General features: G+C 33.4%; 2 protein-coding genes across 8 annotated transcripts in view; one reads left to right on the top strand and one right to left on the bottom strand.

Moving 5' to 3' along the window:
• LOC111620682 (heme-binding protein 1-like) overlaps positions 1 to 10,255 on the bottom strand; it is a 37,419-nt gene extending 27,164 nt beyond the window's left edge. For 4 of the 7 annotated variants that reach the window (XR_002755946.1, XR_002755948.1, XR_002755949.1 and 1 more), the window contains exon 1: positions 9,071 to 9,791. Coding sequence is in view for 1 of the 7 variants with exons in the window: in XM_023362665.1 (XP_023218433.1) it covers positions 9,071 to 9,086 (16 nt within the window). In the remaining 6 variants the exon portion in view is untranslated. Of the gene's footprint in view, positions 1 to 9,070; positions 9,792 to 10,189 lie in introns of those variants that run through there. The other 3 variants (XR_002755951.1, XR_002755950.1, XM_023362694.1) reach the window with 2 other exon arrangements.
• A 4-nt stretch (positions 10,256 to 10,259) lies between these two features.
• On the top strand, positions 10,260 to 12,850 carry LOC111620664 (histone acetyltransferase KAT7-like). The gene has a single exon (XM_023362643.1). It carries the CDS (start codon positions 10,390 to 10,392, stop codon positions 12,292 to 12,294), a length of 1,905 nt encoding a protein of 634 aa, XP_023218411.1. The 5' UTR covers positions 10,260 to 10,389; the 3' UTR covers positions 12,295 to 12,850.
• Positions 12,851 to 20,567: the final 7,717 nt, after the last annotated feature.

The raw sequence follows: 20,567 nt of genomic DNA, 5'->3' as shown, positions 1-20,567 counted from the left end.
ACTTTTAAGAAGCCTGATAGCATCGGTTCCTATGTACATTGCTGTTTGGTTGATTCGGTCAAACACAAATTGGCTGCTTACTTAGAACCATATACATCTTGCACTCTTTTTCACTGGTAAATGGGAGCCATATTAAATAAACTTTTTGATTGGCTTTATACTTTGCCTTTTGCTGCATATAATTGTGTCTTTAGTTATGTTATCACACTGGCTAGAACAATATGCATACATTTTGTATTTATTGCATATGAAGCATTCGTTATTGTCTTTTGATTTCGTTTATTTCAAATGTTTGATCTTAAATTTGATTCTTAGAATGTTTTTCACATTTTCACATTCCACCTATTACTGATTAAACTGATGACGATCTAATTCAAAATGAAAACCTTTCTTTCTTAGGGTTATTTTTTGGCTTCCTGAGTAAGCAGTAATAAAGAATAATTTATACATATTGTGTCAAATATATGGAACTTAATCTAATGTCTATAATTATGTAGACATTTAAAAACAATAATTTAAAAATCTTTTAAATTGATTAAAATTAGAATTTTTCAAGTTGTTTCACATATGTCTGCAGTCTGGGATCTGCTTCTGATTCATATAGCCCAGTGTTCTTCAACCTTGGGTCTGCAGACTGCAAGTCCAGGGAAATTTCCTGTCGGTCCACAAAAAATTCGTACATGGCAGGAAATTTTGCAATAACAAAATAATAAGATTTTAAATATGTAATTAATATAAACAGTTTTTTTTTATTGCAATTATTTAAATAAAATTATAACAGTCCCACATGTCACCCATGTCTAAGCAGTTTAAATCTAAAAAAATTTATCATTTAAATTTTAAATTTAGCCTTCTGCCAATCTGCAAAATATTATTACTATTTTTGCCAATCCACAAGCATGAAGTTGAAGAATACCGGTATAGCCTATATCAGGGTTGGCACACCTTTTTGAGCCTGTGTGCTATATATTAATCATACTTAGCTTTAAAAATGTTTATGTGTGCCAAAGTTTTAGACTTTGAATAAATGATATTTAGACAAATATGCTTTAATTAGAATAAATGTAAAAAAGCTGATTAATTTTCTTTAAGTCTTAATTTTCTTAATTGGATAGAATCTTTCTGTAACGTGAAATCATTGCATTTACAGTTTCTGCTGTTGTTATTGGAAGAATCAATCATTTACTATATTATTTCTTTTATAGAAAGAAAACATGAACAGGTAACAAAGAACTTGAAAACACAGAAAGTGCTATTAGCCCAACTGCCCTTGCTGAGATTTATTTTATTCTTTGCTTTTTCAAATAACAATTTTATAATGCAAAGATGTTTACATAAGAATAAATTTATAAGAATAGTCTTCCAACTAAAGAAACATAATGCAATGAGACATTGCCTATAGCTCTCCTTTATGCTGTACACAAGAACTAAACTACAGGTATACCTCGCCTTACGTCGGTAATTGGTTCCAGGAGAACGACTTAAGTCAAAAAACGACGTAAGTCTAATTTACTTGTCTCCAAATCTACTTGTCACTAGGCTAAACCATAAATTGCCAATTCTGGTTCTGTATTTTATTTATTAATGCATTTTTAATAATATATGGTTAATAAGAATCTATTTTAAGCTTACAAACAAATAAATTTTAGTTTTTAATATAGTACAGAAAAAAGTAATCTAAATTTACGAATGCATGTACTGTAAATACAGTACATACTTGTAAATGTATATATTTTAATATGATTTTATGTGCTTTAAACGTTTTTCTAGTGATATTACGACTTCAATATTTGTGGCGGACAGACGTAAAGTCGAATAAAATGACTTAAACTTGATTTTTATTTTTCCATATACTTTTTTGACAAACGACGTATAATCGGGAACGATGTAACTCGAAACGACATAAGTCGAGGTATACCTGTATTTGGCAGAATCCACATTAAATACAGTAGTTAGAGTTTTTTAACTCATGTTTATTATTCATTGTCAAGAAAAGAGCTGACAATATACAAGGGTAGGCTGAAAAGTAATGCATACATGCTTGTAGAGCGCGAACGAAATGATTTTCAGAAGCGCGCCAGGTGGCATATGGAAGTAACATTCCCCCTCTATGCGTATGTGCAGTGTGAGGTTGTTGCGTTCATTCAGTATATTTTGAGAAGTGGAAATATGGAGATGTGTTCTAGTGCTATGTCAACGCGAGTTAAACAGTGTGCTGTTATCCAATTTTTAACTGCTGAAAAAGTGACTCCTACTGAGATTCATCGTCGCTAAAAGACCGTTTATGGTGACAATGCTGGTGATAGGTCTACTGTAAATCAATGGATAATAAAATTTCATGGTTGCGAGCCTGGAAAAGCCATAATTGTTGATGAAACACGCAGCAGACGTCTGATCACTGCCACAGACGATTACCGTTGCCCCTCATTGCAATGTTTAATTCTTTTCAGTACATACAGACTCTAAAACACCCCTGACGTTCAGTTTGTCATGTTAGAGGCAGCCTGGTGCCAATAATCTTGCAACATGACAACGCTCGTCCACACACCTCGCGTGCAACTGGAGAGGCTCTGCGAAACATGAAGTTTAAACCGATTCCGCACCCCCCTTATTCCCCCAATCTTGCGCCTTGAGATTTTTATTTTTTCCTCTACTCAAGAGAGACCTCAAGGATGATCATTACACCTCAGACAATGAGGTGAAGGCAGCTATCAAGTCCTGGATTCGAGAAAAGCCGGAAGAATTTTTCAGTGATGGAATGAAAAAACTTGTTACACATTGGAAGAAGTATGTTAGCCTTAACGGTGACTATGTTGAAAAATAAATATATGATTTTGAAGCTTAAAAATTGTACTTTAATGTACTTTTTGCCCGATCTTGCTATTTGTTTTTGTTCGTATTCTACAAGCATGTGTGCATTACTTTTCAGCCTACCCATGTATATAGTTAGTATAAGTAGAAACTAATAAGTTTCCAAGGGACTTGAGTTTGGTTTTGATGGGATAAGACAATGCACCACCAGTACTTTGCCAAGGGAAAGTGCCTTCCGGGAATACTCTATAGCAGGGGTCTTCAACCTGGGTTCCCTGGAATGTTGACAGGGGTTCCGCAAGTGATCACTATTTGCTCATCCAAAATGCACATAAAATGGAAATCATCTATACAAGGAATTTTTCATGTAGGAATAGGGTAGTGGACTGGCTTATTAAAATATTAGATTAATATAATATTTAAAAATTACAATATTAATATAAATTTGATATAAAGTAGCAGTTGATTTTAAAAAATAAATATTTTATGGATAAAATAAAATCTTGAAATTCAGTAAAAGTCACGTGCTTCAAATACACCAATTGAGCTGCATGACATCACATATTAGTTCTGTTAATCTCATTCTATCTGTTAAATACAATCATGTACAAGTGTACGTGCAAGAGAGTATTTATTTTGTTTTTATATCATAATTGATAACTCTTATTATTTATTTACAATTTAATTAGACTACCGTAGCAATAATGGATATGTGGTTGAAAACTGGTAAGCTTCATTCCACAGATGTGGGAACTAGTTTCGCTACTACTGTTGAAAATGAACCAGATGTTAATACCAAAAAGTTGTCTGGTAATTCAGAGTTACCCATTTGTAAAAAGCGGAAGTATAATGAAGAATACAGTAATACCCCAAACTTACGCAATAGGTGGGACCGAGCAATAACCGTGTAAGTCAAATTCCCATAAGTCGGGGTATAATTTCACAATTTGTGTAAAACCAAGTCGGATATATGTAAACTAATAAATGTTCTCATTAATCTTATCTTGTCTTTTGATTTGTTCACGGTTACAAGAAATCACCACATAGAGTCTCTCAAGTCTCTGTAGATATAACAAACACAGAAATAGCTACAATTTATTTTGTGTTATTTATGTGTTGATTCTGCACGACACGTCCAAACACGTAAGCTGAACAATAGTGTGGGAGGGAGTGAGTAATCAACAGTTGCGTGGCGCTCAAATAAAAGACAAATTGATGAGATTTGAAAATCACGTAACTCCAGGCTTGCATAAGTCAAGGTAGCGTAAGTCAAGGTATTACTGTACATAAAATTTGGTTTTACATGGATTGGTGATGAAAATGAACCAAAAGGTTATGTGTTGAATGTAAACATATGATGCACAACAGCAGTTTAAATCCCACAAAATTGAAAAGACATTTGGAAACAAATCATCTAACTTTACAAAATAAAAACGTTGAGTATTTTAAAAGAAAATGTAATGAGTTGAAGATTAGAAAAAAGACCTTTATGAACTTTGTTAAAAATGATAATGATAATGCTTTGGAAGTATCATATCGTGTCAGTTATCATATTGCTCAACAGGGTGAAGCTTATACGATCCCAGAAAAATTAATTAAGCCATGTGTAAAAGTTATAGTTACTACCATGATTGGAGAAGAACATGCTAAATTAGTTGATTGTATCCCCGTTTTGGATACTACAGTTTCAAGGCGTGTTAAAGATATGTCTAATTTTTGTGCAAATGAGCTCATAAGACATTTGCAAGCTTCTGAACATGGATTTACTATTCAACTTGACAAAATTACAGATATAGCTGGATTAGCAATCTTGCTCGTTATTGTGAGATATATTCATGGAATGGCTACGAAAGAAAATATGCTAATTTGGAAAAGTCTGCCAACCAGAACAACTGCGAAAGAAATTTTTTAATTTGATAGATTCATATTTCAAAAAGCAAGGTATATCTTGGGATTTATGTCATCAAGTATGTAGCGATGGAGCCAAGGCAATGCTTGGTAAATTGAATGGCATAGTTGCACGCATGAAACAAAAAAATCCTCACATGAGAAGTACTCATTGTTGTCTTCATTGACAAGCTCTTGCAGTGACGAAAATGCCAGAAGAGCTAAAAGACGTACTTAATGATTGTGTTAAAATTATAAATTTTATCAAATCAAGGCCATTAAATTCAAGAGTTTTCAATTTATTGTGTGAAAATATGGGAAGTTTATATAAAACACTACTGTTGCACACAGACGTCTGTTGGTTATCTCATGAAAAAGCGTTAGCAAGATTTTGTGAATTAAAAGATGAAATAAGAATTTTCTTATCTGAACATGCACCTCAATTAGCTCAAAAATTAAATAGTGCAGTTTGGATTCAGAAAACCGTATATTTAGCAGATATTTTTACCTATTTAAATGAACTCAACACATTGCTCCAAGGAACAAATATCAATATTTTCAAGGTACAGAGTAAAATTGATGCTACTCTTTTAAAATTGAAATTTTGGGCAGATTGCATTTTGAAAGGAAATATTGAATGCTTTCCTAATTTGCACAATATTTTAGTAGACAGTAACGCTAATCTTGATAAAAATGTAAAAAATAATTTGGTCCAACATTTATCGGATCTGCAAAAAACATTTCTTGAATATTTTCCTGTTCAAAAAGAAAAATTATCTTGGATTCAAAATCCTTTTCAAGACTGTGACACCTCCAAACTCCCAATAAAACAAAGAGAATGACAAATTGATATATCGTCTGACACTCAATTGAAACTAAAATTTAATCAAATTGACATTATGCATTTTTGGATTGACATTAGGAATGAATATCCTGAAATTGTCAAAACAGCTGTGAAACATCTAATGCCATTTGTATCAGCCTATATATGTAAAAAATCTTTCTCTTTGTATGCTGCCACAAAAACAAAATACAGAAACAGATTGGATGCTGAAGATGACATTAGGTTGCAGATTTCAACAATTATTCCCGATGTAAAAATGCTTTGCGATAAAAAACAAGCACAGTCAAGTCATTAAAAGATTTTCTTTTTNTTTGGATTGACATTAGGAATGAATATCCTGAAATTGCCAAAAGAGCTGTGAAACATCTAATGTTATTTGTATCGATCTATATATGCAAAAAATCTTTCTCTTTGTATGCTGCCACAAAAACAAAATACAGAAACAGATTGGATGCTGAAGATGACATCAGGTTGCAGATTTCAACAATTATTCCCGATGAAAAAATGCTTTGAGATAAAAAAAAAGCAGTCAAGTCATTAAAAGAATTTTTTTTTATTAATTTGTTATAATATATTGTTCCTTTTGTTAATTATTCATAAAATTTATTCTAGAAAATAAATAAAATAAAACCTGATTCACTACCTCACTATTCATTGTCTTATTAATTAAGATGTTTGTATTAAGATTAAATGAAGATACAAGAATAATTTTGCAAATTTGAGTAGAAAAAAGCTTTGATAAACTATTTTATCTGCTACTTAAATATGAGGTTACTTCAAGAAAACCATGAGCTCGAAGGATTCCTAAAAGTGTAAAAGGTTGAAGATCACTGCTCTATAGGAAACTAGTCCCTATTTAGGTATTAGACATATGAAGAGAAATCAAAAAACTCCACACAGCCAGCCCATTGGTGAGGTGGAACCCCATGATCAACTTCCTAACAGAAAGACATGATTTTAGTGAATCAATTACCAGTTAATTCATTTAAAGCATGTAAGTTTTGCTCTCCAAGACAAAATCCTAAAGGTACCTTTGAAAAAAAGCAAAAAAGTTATATAAAAGGATTAAATAAACAGTTATATTTTTCAAGAAAATAATTTTTATTGAAATAATTATACTGTTTTCATTTATGCCAAATCAATATTTTAATCATTTACTAAAAATTAATGTTGATGAACAGAGTATGAGAACAAATCATAAATTTGTAAGAAAAAAATGAGCAATAACAAAATTGAAAATACCGTTGAAATATATTATATATGTTAACAACCAGATTTGATTTATTTAAATATAAATGAATACTTTTTATGTACGAACATCCCAAAACCCAATATATTTAAATTTAATAACAGATGGCACCTAACACTCGCCAAAAAATTACTAAGACAAATTATTATTTACATACTTTTAATCTAATTTAGAAATAGTTGGTCGTATTTGATACGATATTAGTTTCAACCAATAAAGTAGTTTTCAGCTTCTGTGGATGTTTCAATCAATGTCCAATCTTTAAATTATATTAAAATGCTTTGTTTAGATTAGGGGTCCCCAAAGTGGTCGATATCGACCCCTTGGGGTCGATAAGAGTTCTCCAGGGGTCGATTAATACACGAAGGTCGAAAGGGGGTCGATCAATACCAAAGAGGATCAATTAAACTGTCTAGGAAAAATATAGAATATTTCAATAAAAATTCGAAAAACGGATATGATCAACAACATTACTGACTACACTAGTTATAACTTGAGTTTTGCCTTAGCCTACGCCGCTTTAAGCATGTGCTACTCTGTTTTCACGCATCTGGCAACTGTACCAGTGTTACAAACCTGTTACGAACACTGGTAGTTCATTATACACAGACATACGTTACACTGCACAGTTACATTCTAGTAGGGTTGTCGCTCTAAGTATTTTATATCTAAATGTAGATATTTTATCCTTTACAGAGAAAATATCGTAATATATCGAAGATCATTAATATAGTACAGAAGCATTTGCAAGGAAAAAACGTTACAATTGTTCAAGCTCGAACAATCATAATGGCCTTTCAAGTAAAACTGGAGCTATTTAAATCTTCACTGGCACAATCCGATTTTAAATATTTTTCAAACTTGCGAAGAAAATGAAACTATAATCTCCACACGAACCGGGGAGGAAACGAAAGAAAGAAAGAAAACTAAAAGATTTCCGACCATGATTTGGAGATATACAGTATATTAAACATCTTGATAAATTAAGAGAAGACTTTAAAGCACGTTTTGAAGATTTGGAGAATATGCACGTTCCTGAATGGTTTGCTAATCCATTTGATGTAAAAATAGATAATGAAGGTAGTGAACCTGGCTTAGAAGATGAAGTGAGTGAAATATGTGTAGATCTCAAAACTAAAGTGTTGTTTAAAAATAAAAACTCAGTGAATTTTGGAGCAATAACGATATTGCCACTAAATATCCCAAGCTCAGAGCAGAAGCCGAACCTTTCTTACTCGCATTCCCAACTTCATACGTGGTTGAAGCTGATTTTAGCCACGAGAACGCTATTTTGACAAAACAGAGGAACAGATTGAACTTGGAAAACCGTGGTGATTTGCGACTAAAACTTACCAATTTTCAACCGAATATCAATAATCTTGCTGCTTCTCTTCAGACACATCCATCCCACTAATATCAACTATTTTAATAAAAAGGTATGTTAACATATTTTTAAGGCATTCAGTAGTAGTCACAAAATGACAGTAAGAGGTTTTTTCCACCCAATATAACTTGTTATGTTTTCAAAAATAATCTGGGGGTCGATAAGAAGGCAAATATTCTATAAAGGAGTCGACGGGATAAAAAGTTTGGGGACCCCTAGTTTAGATTTTTACTTTACATACTGAATTTCATAATAAAAATAGTTAGCATGCACATTAATAGCCAGAATTATCTGCCATGCACTCAAGATCATTCACTTAATGCTAATCATTCATCATCCACAAAGATACTGATCTGTGTACACCAATCCTGCATAAAACAAGACCTTACCGTACTCACAAACTGGATCTTTAATAATAAAATGATTAAGGAATTCAATATTGTAATAGAAAAGTATTTTAAAATCATTAATTTTATCAAACTTTACAATTCATATCATTATTCATAATATATAAAAATTATAATCTGTTTATATAAATATTGAATTTGTTCTGAATTGATACAAATAATGTTTTGTAATGTAATTCTAGAAGTGTAAGACTCAAATTATAGTAAAGTTAAGTGTTCTTTCTAAATTGATATCTAGTATTGACCAACTGAAACATAACCCAAACACAGTTAGGTGCATTTTCATACAATATTATAACAGATATTTTAAATAAATTGTAAACAATATTGTAAAAGAATGTAAATTATAAATAAAATATAAAATAGCAGTAATATTAATGAACTTTTTGATAATAATAATAAGAAGAAGAATAATAAAGGTAGAAAAATGAATTAATAACTGAATCATCAACAGTGGGTGAATTTCAAATAATGTTAACATTTTTGACCTTGATAATGGGCCATCTTCAAGAGTTGACAGTTACCCTGGACTTTCCAATTGTCTACAGCTGAGAAGCTTACCAACTCCCGATGAGTCAATTCTGGGAGATTTCCATTCCAGGAGTAAAAAATTTTGAGAGATTTGACATTTTTTACTCTCACTTGTCAGCAATATCAAAATGCCTAGCTTTTAACTCTTTTCATATACAAAGTGTAATGAAACATCACCTCAATATTTTAGGGCTAGACTCTGGAGTCAAAAATAACCTTAAAATTCTCTATAAACACTTTTCAAAATCTGGCTTGCCAAAAAATCATATTGGAAACCAATTTTAAACCTCTTGCCAAAAGGATACTGCTGTTTGTTTTCCAATTTTGTAATATCAACACTTAGAAACTGAAGCTTTTTATTTTAAATGTTAAAAATTGTAATTATACATCTGCATCTACAAAGCACATATTGAGCAGTTCTTGTAGATCATTCTGTTTAATTTTATAAGAAATGAAATGTCATTCATACTTGCTACCCAATTATTTTTTTTTACTGTTATGTGCTATTGCAAAATCTTAAAGTGAATACGACTTTATTTACATTTATTATGGAAGTGCCTACTTAGGTAACATTTACTTGCCTCAGTCCATTGATTTAAGCATAAAAAAACAGGAATTTACTCTAAAAAATTGGCAATTCTAGTGTTAAATAACAACAAATGCTAAGTAATTTGTTCTCATTTACTTTTATAAGAGTTCAACAGCAAAAACAGTTTTACAGGAATTAAAAAAAAAAAAAAAACGTTATACTTTACAAGCGTTAATTAAAATTTATAGCTATATTTGTAATAAAGGTATTATTATATAACCATATTATATAATTTCCTATATACATTTTTTTATATTTACAAGTAAAATTTTGGTAAAATTTAACGCAATTTTACTTTAAATTGAACTTTTTAAACTGTAACATTATTTTATTATTGAATTAATACTTAAATTTCGAATTTTTATCCCCCAAAATAACGATATTATTAATTTTTTCCGCTTGATTTCAACTATAACTTATATAAATATTTAAATAAATTATTAATTCAATCCTTATTTATTTATTTATTTTTCCACGTGTAACTCACCACATTTCAATTTCAAACGGACCAAAACAAAGATGACGTTTTTTGAAAATCAAGGCTACGAGATTAGGAAAACAGAAAGTGGCGCCCTCGATCGAGAATGTACGTTAAGCCTAAATAACGATTGAGTAGTGACTTTGGTTTGTTTCTCCGCTTAAAATTACAATAAATTTCGCTATATTTTACTTTATAAACGAATCATCATGCCGAAAAGAAAGTGTAGAAGTAGTAGCCCCGTTCACGAGGACAATGTTTCCGACGAAAGTATGAGCTCGGATATATTGGCTGCTACACCGGTTTTGACTCGACAGAGATCAAAGCAATTCAAATCCGTTAACGATAAAATTAACAAGAATTCCAATCACGTGGCCGATAGCGATTTTATGAGTAATGGAGCCTCTTCTGAAGACACTGATGACACCGGGAGTCGCCAACAGTCTCGAGTGTTGAGGAGGAGGCAGATGAAAGTGGAGAATCACGTCTCGGATTCGGATTCTGGAAGTGAGAGGCAGAGCCCGAAGAGAAAGCGGGGTAAAAACAAACCGTTCATTCACCCCGTAATCAAGAAGGAGAATTCAGAAAGCGAAGCCAGTAACGGTATGGCCCGGTCGTACCAGACGCGGTCTGCTCAGAGCGCCAAGATTCCTCTCCACCGAGACGATTCCAGCAGCGAGAGTGGAAGCGAACATTCCGGCCCCGTCAAGAAGACGTTCAGGAGGAAGAGGAATCCCGCCAAGGGAAGAACGAACAGACAGTCCGTGTCTAGTCAGGATTCTAAGCAGGGAAATCAGGAGAAACAGGATAGCGAGGAGGAATTGAAGTGTCAGGTTCCCGGATGCGATTCTAGAGGTCATCTCAGTGGAAAGTTTTTACACCACCGTTGTATTAGTACTTGCCCGATCTACCACAATACTACTCCGGAGGAGTGCGAGAGACGCTATCACGAAAGAATGCAGCGGAAGGCCGAAAGGCAGGAGGCGGCTGAACAGAGTGCCGTCAATAAATTTGGTTTGAGAAAGATGGGACCCACACCCGATCAGAGAGAACGGTTCCGCTGTTTGATGGAACAGAGAAGAAAAACCGATCCATCGAAAAATAAACAGAACGGGAAACTGGAGAACGGTCACAATTCGTCAGAAGAGAAGATGAGAGAACCGTCGCTTACTTTGTTAAGCCCAGTTTTTGATTTAGAAATGTTTAGAGAAGCTCAAGCGAGAGCTGCCCAGGAATTACAAGAACAACAACAGAAATCAAAACGCATCGGTATCAGAACAATAGAAATGGGACGATACGAGATGGATGTTTGGTACAGTTCGCCATATCCTGAAGAATATCAATGCTTACCGAAACTGTATTTGTGTGAATTTTGTTTAAAATATATGAATAGTCCCACCATTCTGCGTCGTCACATGGCAAAGTGTGTTTGGCGTCATCCTCCCGGTGATGAGATTTATAGAAAAGGAAACATTTCTTACTTTGAAGTGGACGGAGAAAAGAATAAATTATACTGTCAGAATTTATGTTTGTTAGCAAAATTGTTTTTGGATCATAAAACACTATACTTTGATGTCGAACCTTTTCTCTTTTACGTTATGACAGAAAGTGATAGTGAAGGTTGTCATATGATCGGATATTTTTCAAAGGAGAAGAATTCATTTTTAAATTATAATGTTTCGTGCATATTAACATTACCTCCATATCAGAGACAAGGTTACGGAAGGATGCTAATAGATTTCAGCTATCTTTTAAGCAAGGTAGAACATAAAGTAGGATCTCCAGAAAAGCCTCTCTCCGATTTAGGACTCATCTCTTATCGTAGTTACTGGAAAAGTATTCTTCTTGAGTATCTGTGCAATTACGACGGGAAAGAAATCTCAATTAAAGATCTGAGCCAAGAAACTGCAATTACCGCTTATGATATAGTTAGCACTTTACAAGCTCTGGGACTGTTGAAGTACTGGAAAGGTAAACACATTGTTTTGAAGAGACAAGAACTGATCGGAGAATATCTTTCTAAAGCAAAAAAACGTCGGACCGACAGATCGATCGACGTCGAATGCTTGCGTTGGCATCCATACAACTCAAACAATTCTCTTAGTAACAGATAATATATTAATTTCATTTCTTTTACAGTGTGCCAGTTATTATTATAATTTTACACAAAACAAGAAAAATACTGTATATACCAGTTGTGAAAATTTTCGACATTTATTCATTGGTAAGAGCTATATAATTCGAGTAGAAACAAGTATGTAAATTTCATTATTTTGATTTTATAAATGAATTTTATGTGTAAATCATTTTATTTACTATGAAAAAGTCAGCATTCATACTTAGAGATAAAGTGGACTTTATCTTGTTCTTTATATATTTTCTTTGTTTTTCTTTTCTTTTGTGAAATGTGGACTAATATTGAGTGTAATGTATTGTTGTTTGTTGATAAATAAAGCTTTATTATTGAATACTATAAATATACATTAGTTTATCAGAAATATGTACATATATTTAAATCATTTCCTATCAAAATGTGTTCATAGTATATTTTTCAGAGAATTTTTTAAATGTTGATTGAAAATTTATAAAACATATATTTTATGATTATGTACAACACTGATTAAACAAATGGATATTTATGCTTTTATTCATTAATATTTAATGAACATAGTGAGGTAGATAAAGAAGTAATTACATTGAGAAAGCATTGATTTTAATTTATTTGGTTGTTACAATGGTTAGAATTATATCATCAAAATAGGCTACTAATAAGCAATATGCTTAGAAATAGTATAATATTTCTATTATATGTTAATCCGAATGATAAATATCACGTATGTTATAATGATAGATCGGATACATTCGTTATAAAACTGAAAAAACACTCTTCAACATAAAAAGGGAACATGGTTAAATCGGTGTGATCCGCCATATTGAATCGATAATGCGAATGAGTCACCCTTGTGGCAATTTTGCACAATCCCTTCTGATAAAATTAAATATACCGTTGGATTTATAATAGTAGCTGAATAATTAATCGAAGAATACAATATATATATTTTAATTTAACATTTTAAAACGTATATAAACGAACATATTCGTAATAAATATTAACAAAGCTAAAAAGTTTATAGTCCACTAATTTTAAGTTTCGGTCACGTGAATGGCATTTTTAAAGTATCGCCAATTGGGTACAGTTTGAATAAATATCGAAACTATTCGTAATTTATGAATTATGATTTTTGCCACCAGAGGGACACAAGAATTAACGATATCCCTCTAGTGGCAAAAATCAACAATATAAAAATATTTTAAATTAACGACGAGCTGGAGTATACTACGTAGAAGCGGTCCGTTCCCTGAACATTGGTAGTTCGGTCGTGGATTCGCTCCTCGCTAGGATTGTGAAGTTTTCCGGATTTTCTCCACGTCTTCTTTATCCTCGCCTTTTCCCCTCTTTATATGGGGTCGGCGTTTCTTTCTCTAATACGTTTCTTCCATTTCTCCCTATCAAGGGCTTCTTCTCTCTTAAGTCCCCTCTGGTTCAAGTCTTCTTCCACCTTATCTTTCCAACTCATCTTTGATCTTCCTCTTTTCCTCTTTCCTTTTATTACCAGTTTTCTGGTTTTCTTTCCAACATAATTGTCGCTTCTTCGCTCTGCGTGGCCAAACAGCTTCAACCTTCATTCTTACATCTTTTTGCTCAAGGGGCCCACTTTAACAGAACCTCTAATAAAATCATTCCTTATTCTATCCTTCCCTGACACTCCACTCATCCATCTCCACATTCTCATCTCCGCCACCTCCATCTTTCTTTCTTGGGCTCCTGTTATTGCCCACGTCTCAGCTCCATATAACATTGCGGGACTAACAACTGATTTATACAGTTTTCCTTTCAGATTGCAGCTAACTTTATTGTCGCACATCACACCGCTCAGCTTCCTCCAGTTCATCCATCTACATTGAATTCTATGCTGCACCTCCGAGTTCAATTCTCTTTCCATCTCGACAAATGTTCCAAGTTATTTAAAACTTGGAACAAAAGGGAGCGCACATTTTGGATTTTAATATTACACTCCATCTCTACCATTCAGAGTCATATAAGCTGTTTTAGTTCTGCTAATCTTCATGCCCTTTTCTTCCAAAATTTTCTTCCAATCTTCCAGTTTCTTCTCAGCCTTGGTTTGGGAAAGTTCACACAGCACAATATCATCCGCAAACAGCATACTCCACGGAGCCTCACACTTCAGGTCACACATCATCACGTCCATTATCAGGTCAAACAAATAAGGGCTAAGGGCCGATCCCTGATGTAAACCAACGTTAACGAAGAACCCTTCTGTAGTGCCCACACTGCTCTTAACTTGGGTCTCTACTCCCTCGTACATTTTCTTTACGATCCTAACATATTTCTCTGGAACATTCTTTTCCCTCAAACATCTCCATACCTCTTGCCTTGGTACTCTATCATATACTTTTTCTAGATCTATGAACACCATGTGCAAATCTTGCATTTCCCTATGCCTTTCCATCAGCTGTTTTAGAGCAAAGATAGCATCAGTCGTACTCCTTCCCGGCAAAAAGCCAAACTGTTCCTCTCCAATCTAATCCTTCTTTCTACAATTTTCTCCCAAATCTTCATTGTATGGGACAATAACTTTATACCTCTGTAACTTCCGCAATTCTGTACATCTCCTTTACCTTTAAAGATCGGCACCAGAATGCTCTTCCTCCATTCATCTGGGGTCTTCTCTGCTGCCAGAGTTTCTTCATAAGGTCCCAGAGGATATCAATTCCCTCTTTACCCAAACCTCTCCAAGCCTCAACCGGAATCCGATCAGTGCCTACTGCTTTCCCCATCTTCATTTTCCCAAGCACACTTTCCACTTCTTCCCTGCTAATATCTTCCACCACTCCTTCATTTGCATCTCCATTCTCGTATAAAGTTCTGGAGTTTTCTTCATTCAATAAATTCCTAAAATATACTTTTTATCTTTCCTTGACCCTTTCGTAATCTTGTAATACTACTCCTTTATCATCTTTAATCAGTTTAATAGAGGTAAAATCTTTTGATGCCTTATCTCTTGCTTTGGCTATGCTCATCAACTGTCTTTGGATTTTTTCCACGTCTCTAACGCCTAAATATGGGTCGGATGTCCTTAAAAGAATTCCCGGAAGGCATTTACCCGGCTCTTCGCGAGTAATTTCGTATGGTCAAGCAAAAAAGCTTCGGCCAGCTCTTCGGAGCCGGCCGAACGCTGGCGCCTAACGCCTCCTATTTTTTCGGGGAATGGTTCGTCTCGGATATGTCGGGCCCCGTCCCTATCCGGCTGTTTCGTTATGGGCCTAGACTGAGGGACTTGAATAAAGGCCCTCTTAGTGTCCACAATGCGCAGTGAAAGAAGGAACGGTTTGTACTTTAACTATTGAAGTTATACCGTACTGAAATGTTTCCACTAAATACGTAAAGTTTCCATAATTCTTGCAACAGTTGATTACTTTTTCAATACTTCTGGTAATAGTGCATGTCCGTGCTGAATATAAATTTTACTCATACTACTATTTATTATAAAATACGGTAAAATGAAAATCGAATAAATTAAAAGATGCACAGTACCACTTGTCTTTTCTCCCATTAACAAATTAGTGAAGGCAGATTTTTACTTTGGCCAACCGACGTTTTAAATTGCAAAAATTATTATAGTCTGTCCGATTACAGTTGCTATAGATTCTTACTTTTTATTGAGTGTAAATGAAGATTTATTTTATTCGAAATCATGTCAGAGGAATCTCAACAAACTGTTTCAAAGCCTAGCAAAGAAGTTTAGTTCTGGTTTTAAGCGCCATAAACAATACATTCAATTCAGGAACTGGGATATCAACTGGTTGCTGTGCTTCCGGTGCTTCAAGTGGCATTCATTTTTAATATTGATGGTGTTACAGAATCGATGGAAACTAGGCATTGAGAAATCTTAATACTTTCTATACTTCTAAAGCAAAAATGATGAATGTTATTTGTTTTGTACCTTGTTAAATGGAAATATAGATGTAAACTACTTTTTAAAATTTAACGTAAATACTGGATCCATCTACCAATGACACTTTAGAACGTGATGTGAATGGACAGCCATTTCCCTGTGCGTCCGCAATCGAACCTGTGATCATTTGAACTTCGACTGACAATTTTTAATTGTTTCCGGACGATGCGTGGTACAACGTCCCTTCACCGTACTCGGCAACCTCCAATTTTGTAGTGTGCAGCAATTTGCGCTCGCCCCCGAACAGACAATTGGTTTGCCATCGATTTTGTCACTGTGCGTGTGGCATCTCTGGGTCATTGTCCACTCCATCAATGAGGAATTTATAAAATTCCATTGATTGATGTACTTGCACACATAAACGTTATTATTATTGCATTATTATAACAAAAACTACAGCGATTCCTTAGTGCATAGTTACTTTCCATTCCCTGTACTTTATATTGGTAAATGCACAGATGATATTTAAGCTTCAATCGCACTTCCATCGAACTGTTGGATGATGCGACATATTTGTGATGATTTTTAGAAATATAGGTATTTGGATTGACAAGAAATTACCTTTATTTCCTCGGAGGTAAAAATCACGTTGAGTAGTTTAATTACAAAAAATTACATAATACAAAATATCATTGGTCTCGCGAAGAATAAAATTATAGAAATTAGATTATTGCAGGATAATAGAAAACTATATACTTTTTTACTACCTGTTAGAAGCACGATTTGGCACATTCTTTTCGTTAGTTACTCGTTTCCAGCGCTTTAGTCGTATAAAGCTCTGGTACATTTCTTTTAAAGCAGGGCGAAACCATTGTACTTTGTGAACATCTAGGACGGACTTTACGTATCACAGACAAAAACTCATTTTGCATGCATCTCTATTTTAAACCATCTCTATACTATTCGGTTCCTTCAAGTGAAACATAGACTCAGACATCCAATGCAGGTACAGTAAAACCTGTTCAAAACGGAAACCCTGCCAAACCGGAAGCTACCTTGCGAGTCCGGTTTACGCAGGTTTTACTGTATTTGATGATAATCTAACAATTATGATTATTCATAATACATGTGCCACTGCTTCAAGTCATTTTACCGTTAAAAAAAAAACTATTTAAACTAAGGGTAGTCCTAAAGTCAGTTAACCGTCGTAAACACTAAGACTTTTTTGATAATTTTAATTTAAATTGATTTCTATCACGCTTCCACCGATTTCGTGAAAGATAAACACGCTGCTATAAACCCAGTTCACCACAAACATTCACAAAAATACTGGAACATACAAACGGAACAGTTAATCGACTTTTGAGCCATCATGTATATTTTATATTATATTAAAGAGGGGTCTTCTTGTTTTTTCGAATTAAATTAAATTTTAATTCGATGCATTTAGAGATTAAAAAAGCGTCACAACCTGAAAATTTTGTAAATTTATCGGAAGTTAATTTCTTCACGATTTAAACTTGAGTTTATTATTAGAATTTTAATTAATGAAATAAAATTTTTCTCAAGAATTCGAAAATAAAGTTATTATCAGCGGTTTTTTTTATTATTATTATTTTAGCAAAATACGAAACGACATTGAAAAGTGCTAATTAACAATTCGTTGTTGTAACACCACGTTCAGTGGAAGTGTTTCGCTTAATTATAATTAGGAGGACATTTAAATTAAAAAAATTAAAATATTAAATATATATTAAGAATATATTTTATAAAATTACTTTTCTTGAAAATAGTGAGCAGTTTTTTTTAATGTTACTTTTTATCATTTTAATACTCCGCTTCTAACGACCTTGGGGCTTAACAATGGTGATGCCGTTTCTACAGAAATAAAAATAATAAAGAAAAAGTCTTAAAAATAATAATTAATGACAAATATTTTCATGCATTAACTTTAATTAAAGTCGATTTTAACGACTTTAAGACACTGCAGGGATTTATCTGCATTTCTTGCAAACGAATTGATGGATGGTTGGACGACCTCGCCTTATGTCAACGCCAGAATGTTTGGTTTTAACATAATGGTACACCACCGCATGCTGCTAGAGAAGTTTGGCTTAATGACCACTGGATTCGTCTACATGGACTACTTCGATGGCACCCAAGACCCCCCATTGTTGTTGGAATATTTAAAAGATCGTGTGTATAAATCCCCATTAGATGCTGCAGACCTCGAAAGAATTGTGGAGGTCTGTCAAACACTACTCGAGATGTGTTTTTCCACGTCGTGACTCAACAACTGAACGAATACATAGGTGTGTTGCCGTTAATGAAGGCACTTTTAAGTGATTTTTTAAGATGCTGCTAAATAGAAGTGACTGTATTTTCATGTAGAAAGTGACATTTGTGACCCGGAAAAGTTATTTTATCTTCACTGAGTGCAATAAAATGCTAAGCTCCAAATTACAGTCTGCTCTATGTCCTGTGAGATAATTAATGAAATCAATGCCAAGCAGTTCAGTACTATAAGAAGCCAAACTTACACAACCCTTCTTTATCTTTTTTTTAATTGAACAAAATGTAAACTGTACTAATCTCGACCTGCTCTACAGCTCTACAATTGGAAATGTAGTTCTATCTGCAATAGGAGCTAAGATAACTTTAGCTCCTCATTTTTACGAGCTAGGGATTTAGTGATGTACTAATTAATAGCCCATCTTCAATGATGTATGAAACAAAGCAATGTTTACATGAATCAGACAGTTCTTTCTGAGCTATTATCCTGCATTGCTTTTAAGGAGACCCTTTATACCTACATCTGACTCACTTGTCTAGTCAAACTGACTTTTGAACCGCACTGTACTTAACTTACATGTGTACTGTACACGTATATGTATGTAATTTCTCTCTGGAATTTTTCTTCTATATTTCAATCTTCCGTTTAATTATTATACAAACCGAAACGTTATTATCACTGTAGGAATTTAAATAATTAAAATTAAAAATAAAATTTAAACATTAAAAAATACATTTTTGTAAAATTAATTAATTTTATTTTAAATCGAATATTTTTAACAAAATAATTTTCTACCATTTATATCATTCCCTAAAAACCCAAACTTTCCATTCCTGTTTCATTTAAGCATTTAAATTGAATAAAGTTGAGATAAATAGCCTAACATTAAAATTAATGTCGTTCTTTATCTAGACCATGGCTTCCAAACGGGCGTTGGCATTGACTCCTACCGTGTTTCCCCGAAAATAAGACTTCCGCAGAAAATAAGACCTAGCACAGATTTTGCTGAATTGCGAAATATAAGACCTACCCCTGAAAGTAAGACCTAGCGAAGTTTTTTTTAGTAGTAACGGTCATGGTTGAAAGTGGTCGTTGGCTTTTTCAAAGTACAGCCACTAATTGGTCAGCAGACAATTACGCCACGCGGCATGATTTGCATAAGACTATGGCTTGGGAATCACAGATTTGCATAACGTTACGGCTGGTGATGGCTAATTGGTCGGCCGGGAATCACGCCACATGACATTTGCATAGTGCTACGGTTCAGTAAGCACTAATTGGTCATCGAGTCCGATGTTGACGCTATGAAAAGGCGACAGTTCGACACACCGGATATACATCACTCTCGTCTATGTTCGACTTGGGAATTTTTTTGTTCAATAATAAATGTGAATTCTTCTTTCAGGAAAAAATAAGACATTCCCTGAAAATAAGACCTACCGCATTTTTCAGAGCAAAAATTAATATAATACACTGTCTTATTTTCGAGGAAACACGGTAAGTATCATTATCGACCCCATTGGGAAGCCCATGTTTAGAAATTTTACATAATTTTTTTCTCAAATAAATTTAGGAAGATGCCATTTAAATATTATGTAGAAAGACTGTTTCAAATACATACTATATATATGTTATTAAAGGGGTCGATGGACCTTTAGAGAAGTCGAAAGGTTGGAAAAAGCCTTAAAAGATTGGGAAACCTTGATATAAACTAATAACTATAGTTAGAATTTTCTTCTTGCATTGGTAGCCTTAGGATTTTTTATTTAAAAATTCCAGAATTTAAAGTTATTCTGAATAGATTTCATTCACATTTTCGTACAAATTAACACGGTGTTTCCACTTTCTATTCGTGTTGCTTTCACGTCTATTATAAGTCACTCCATTTTTTATTTTAAACATAAAGTTAAGAAGAGATTAATAGTTAGAAATGACAAAAACAAAATTGTTCCCTTATATAGAAACACGAGATGAATAAAAGAATAATAATAATAAGTCTACAGTATAATGAAGTTACAAATTAATTATAAATTCATATACTTTCGTAATATATTTATGTATATTGTATACGTACGTTTGTATAATTATAAAATTTAACAATCTACTGTGAAAAATC

The sequence above is a fragment of the Centruroides sculpturatus genome, unplaced genomic scaffold, assembly GCF_000671375.1.
Source record: "Centruroides sculpturatus isolate CEXI.00-Female unplaced genomic scaffold, Cexi_2.0 scaffold74, whole genome shotgun sequence".
NCBI classification, from domain to species: domain Eukaryota; kingdom Metazoa; phylum Arthropoda; class Arachnida; order Scorpiones; family Buthidae; genus Centruroides; species Centruroides sculpturatus.
This window is presented reverse-complemented; position numbering and strand designations above follow the sequence as displayed.

Excerpts from the sequence above, each read along its gene's own strand:
- LOC111620664 (XM_023362643.1), top strand. The coding sequence starts at position 10,390 with ATGCCGAAAAGAAAGTGTAGAAGTAGTAGCCCCGTTCACGAGGACAAT.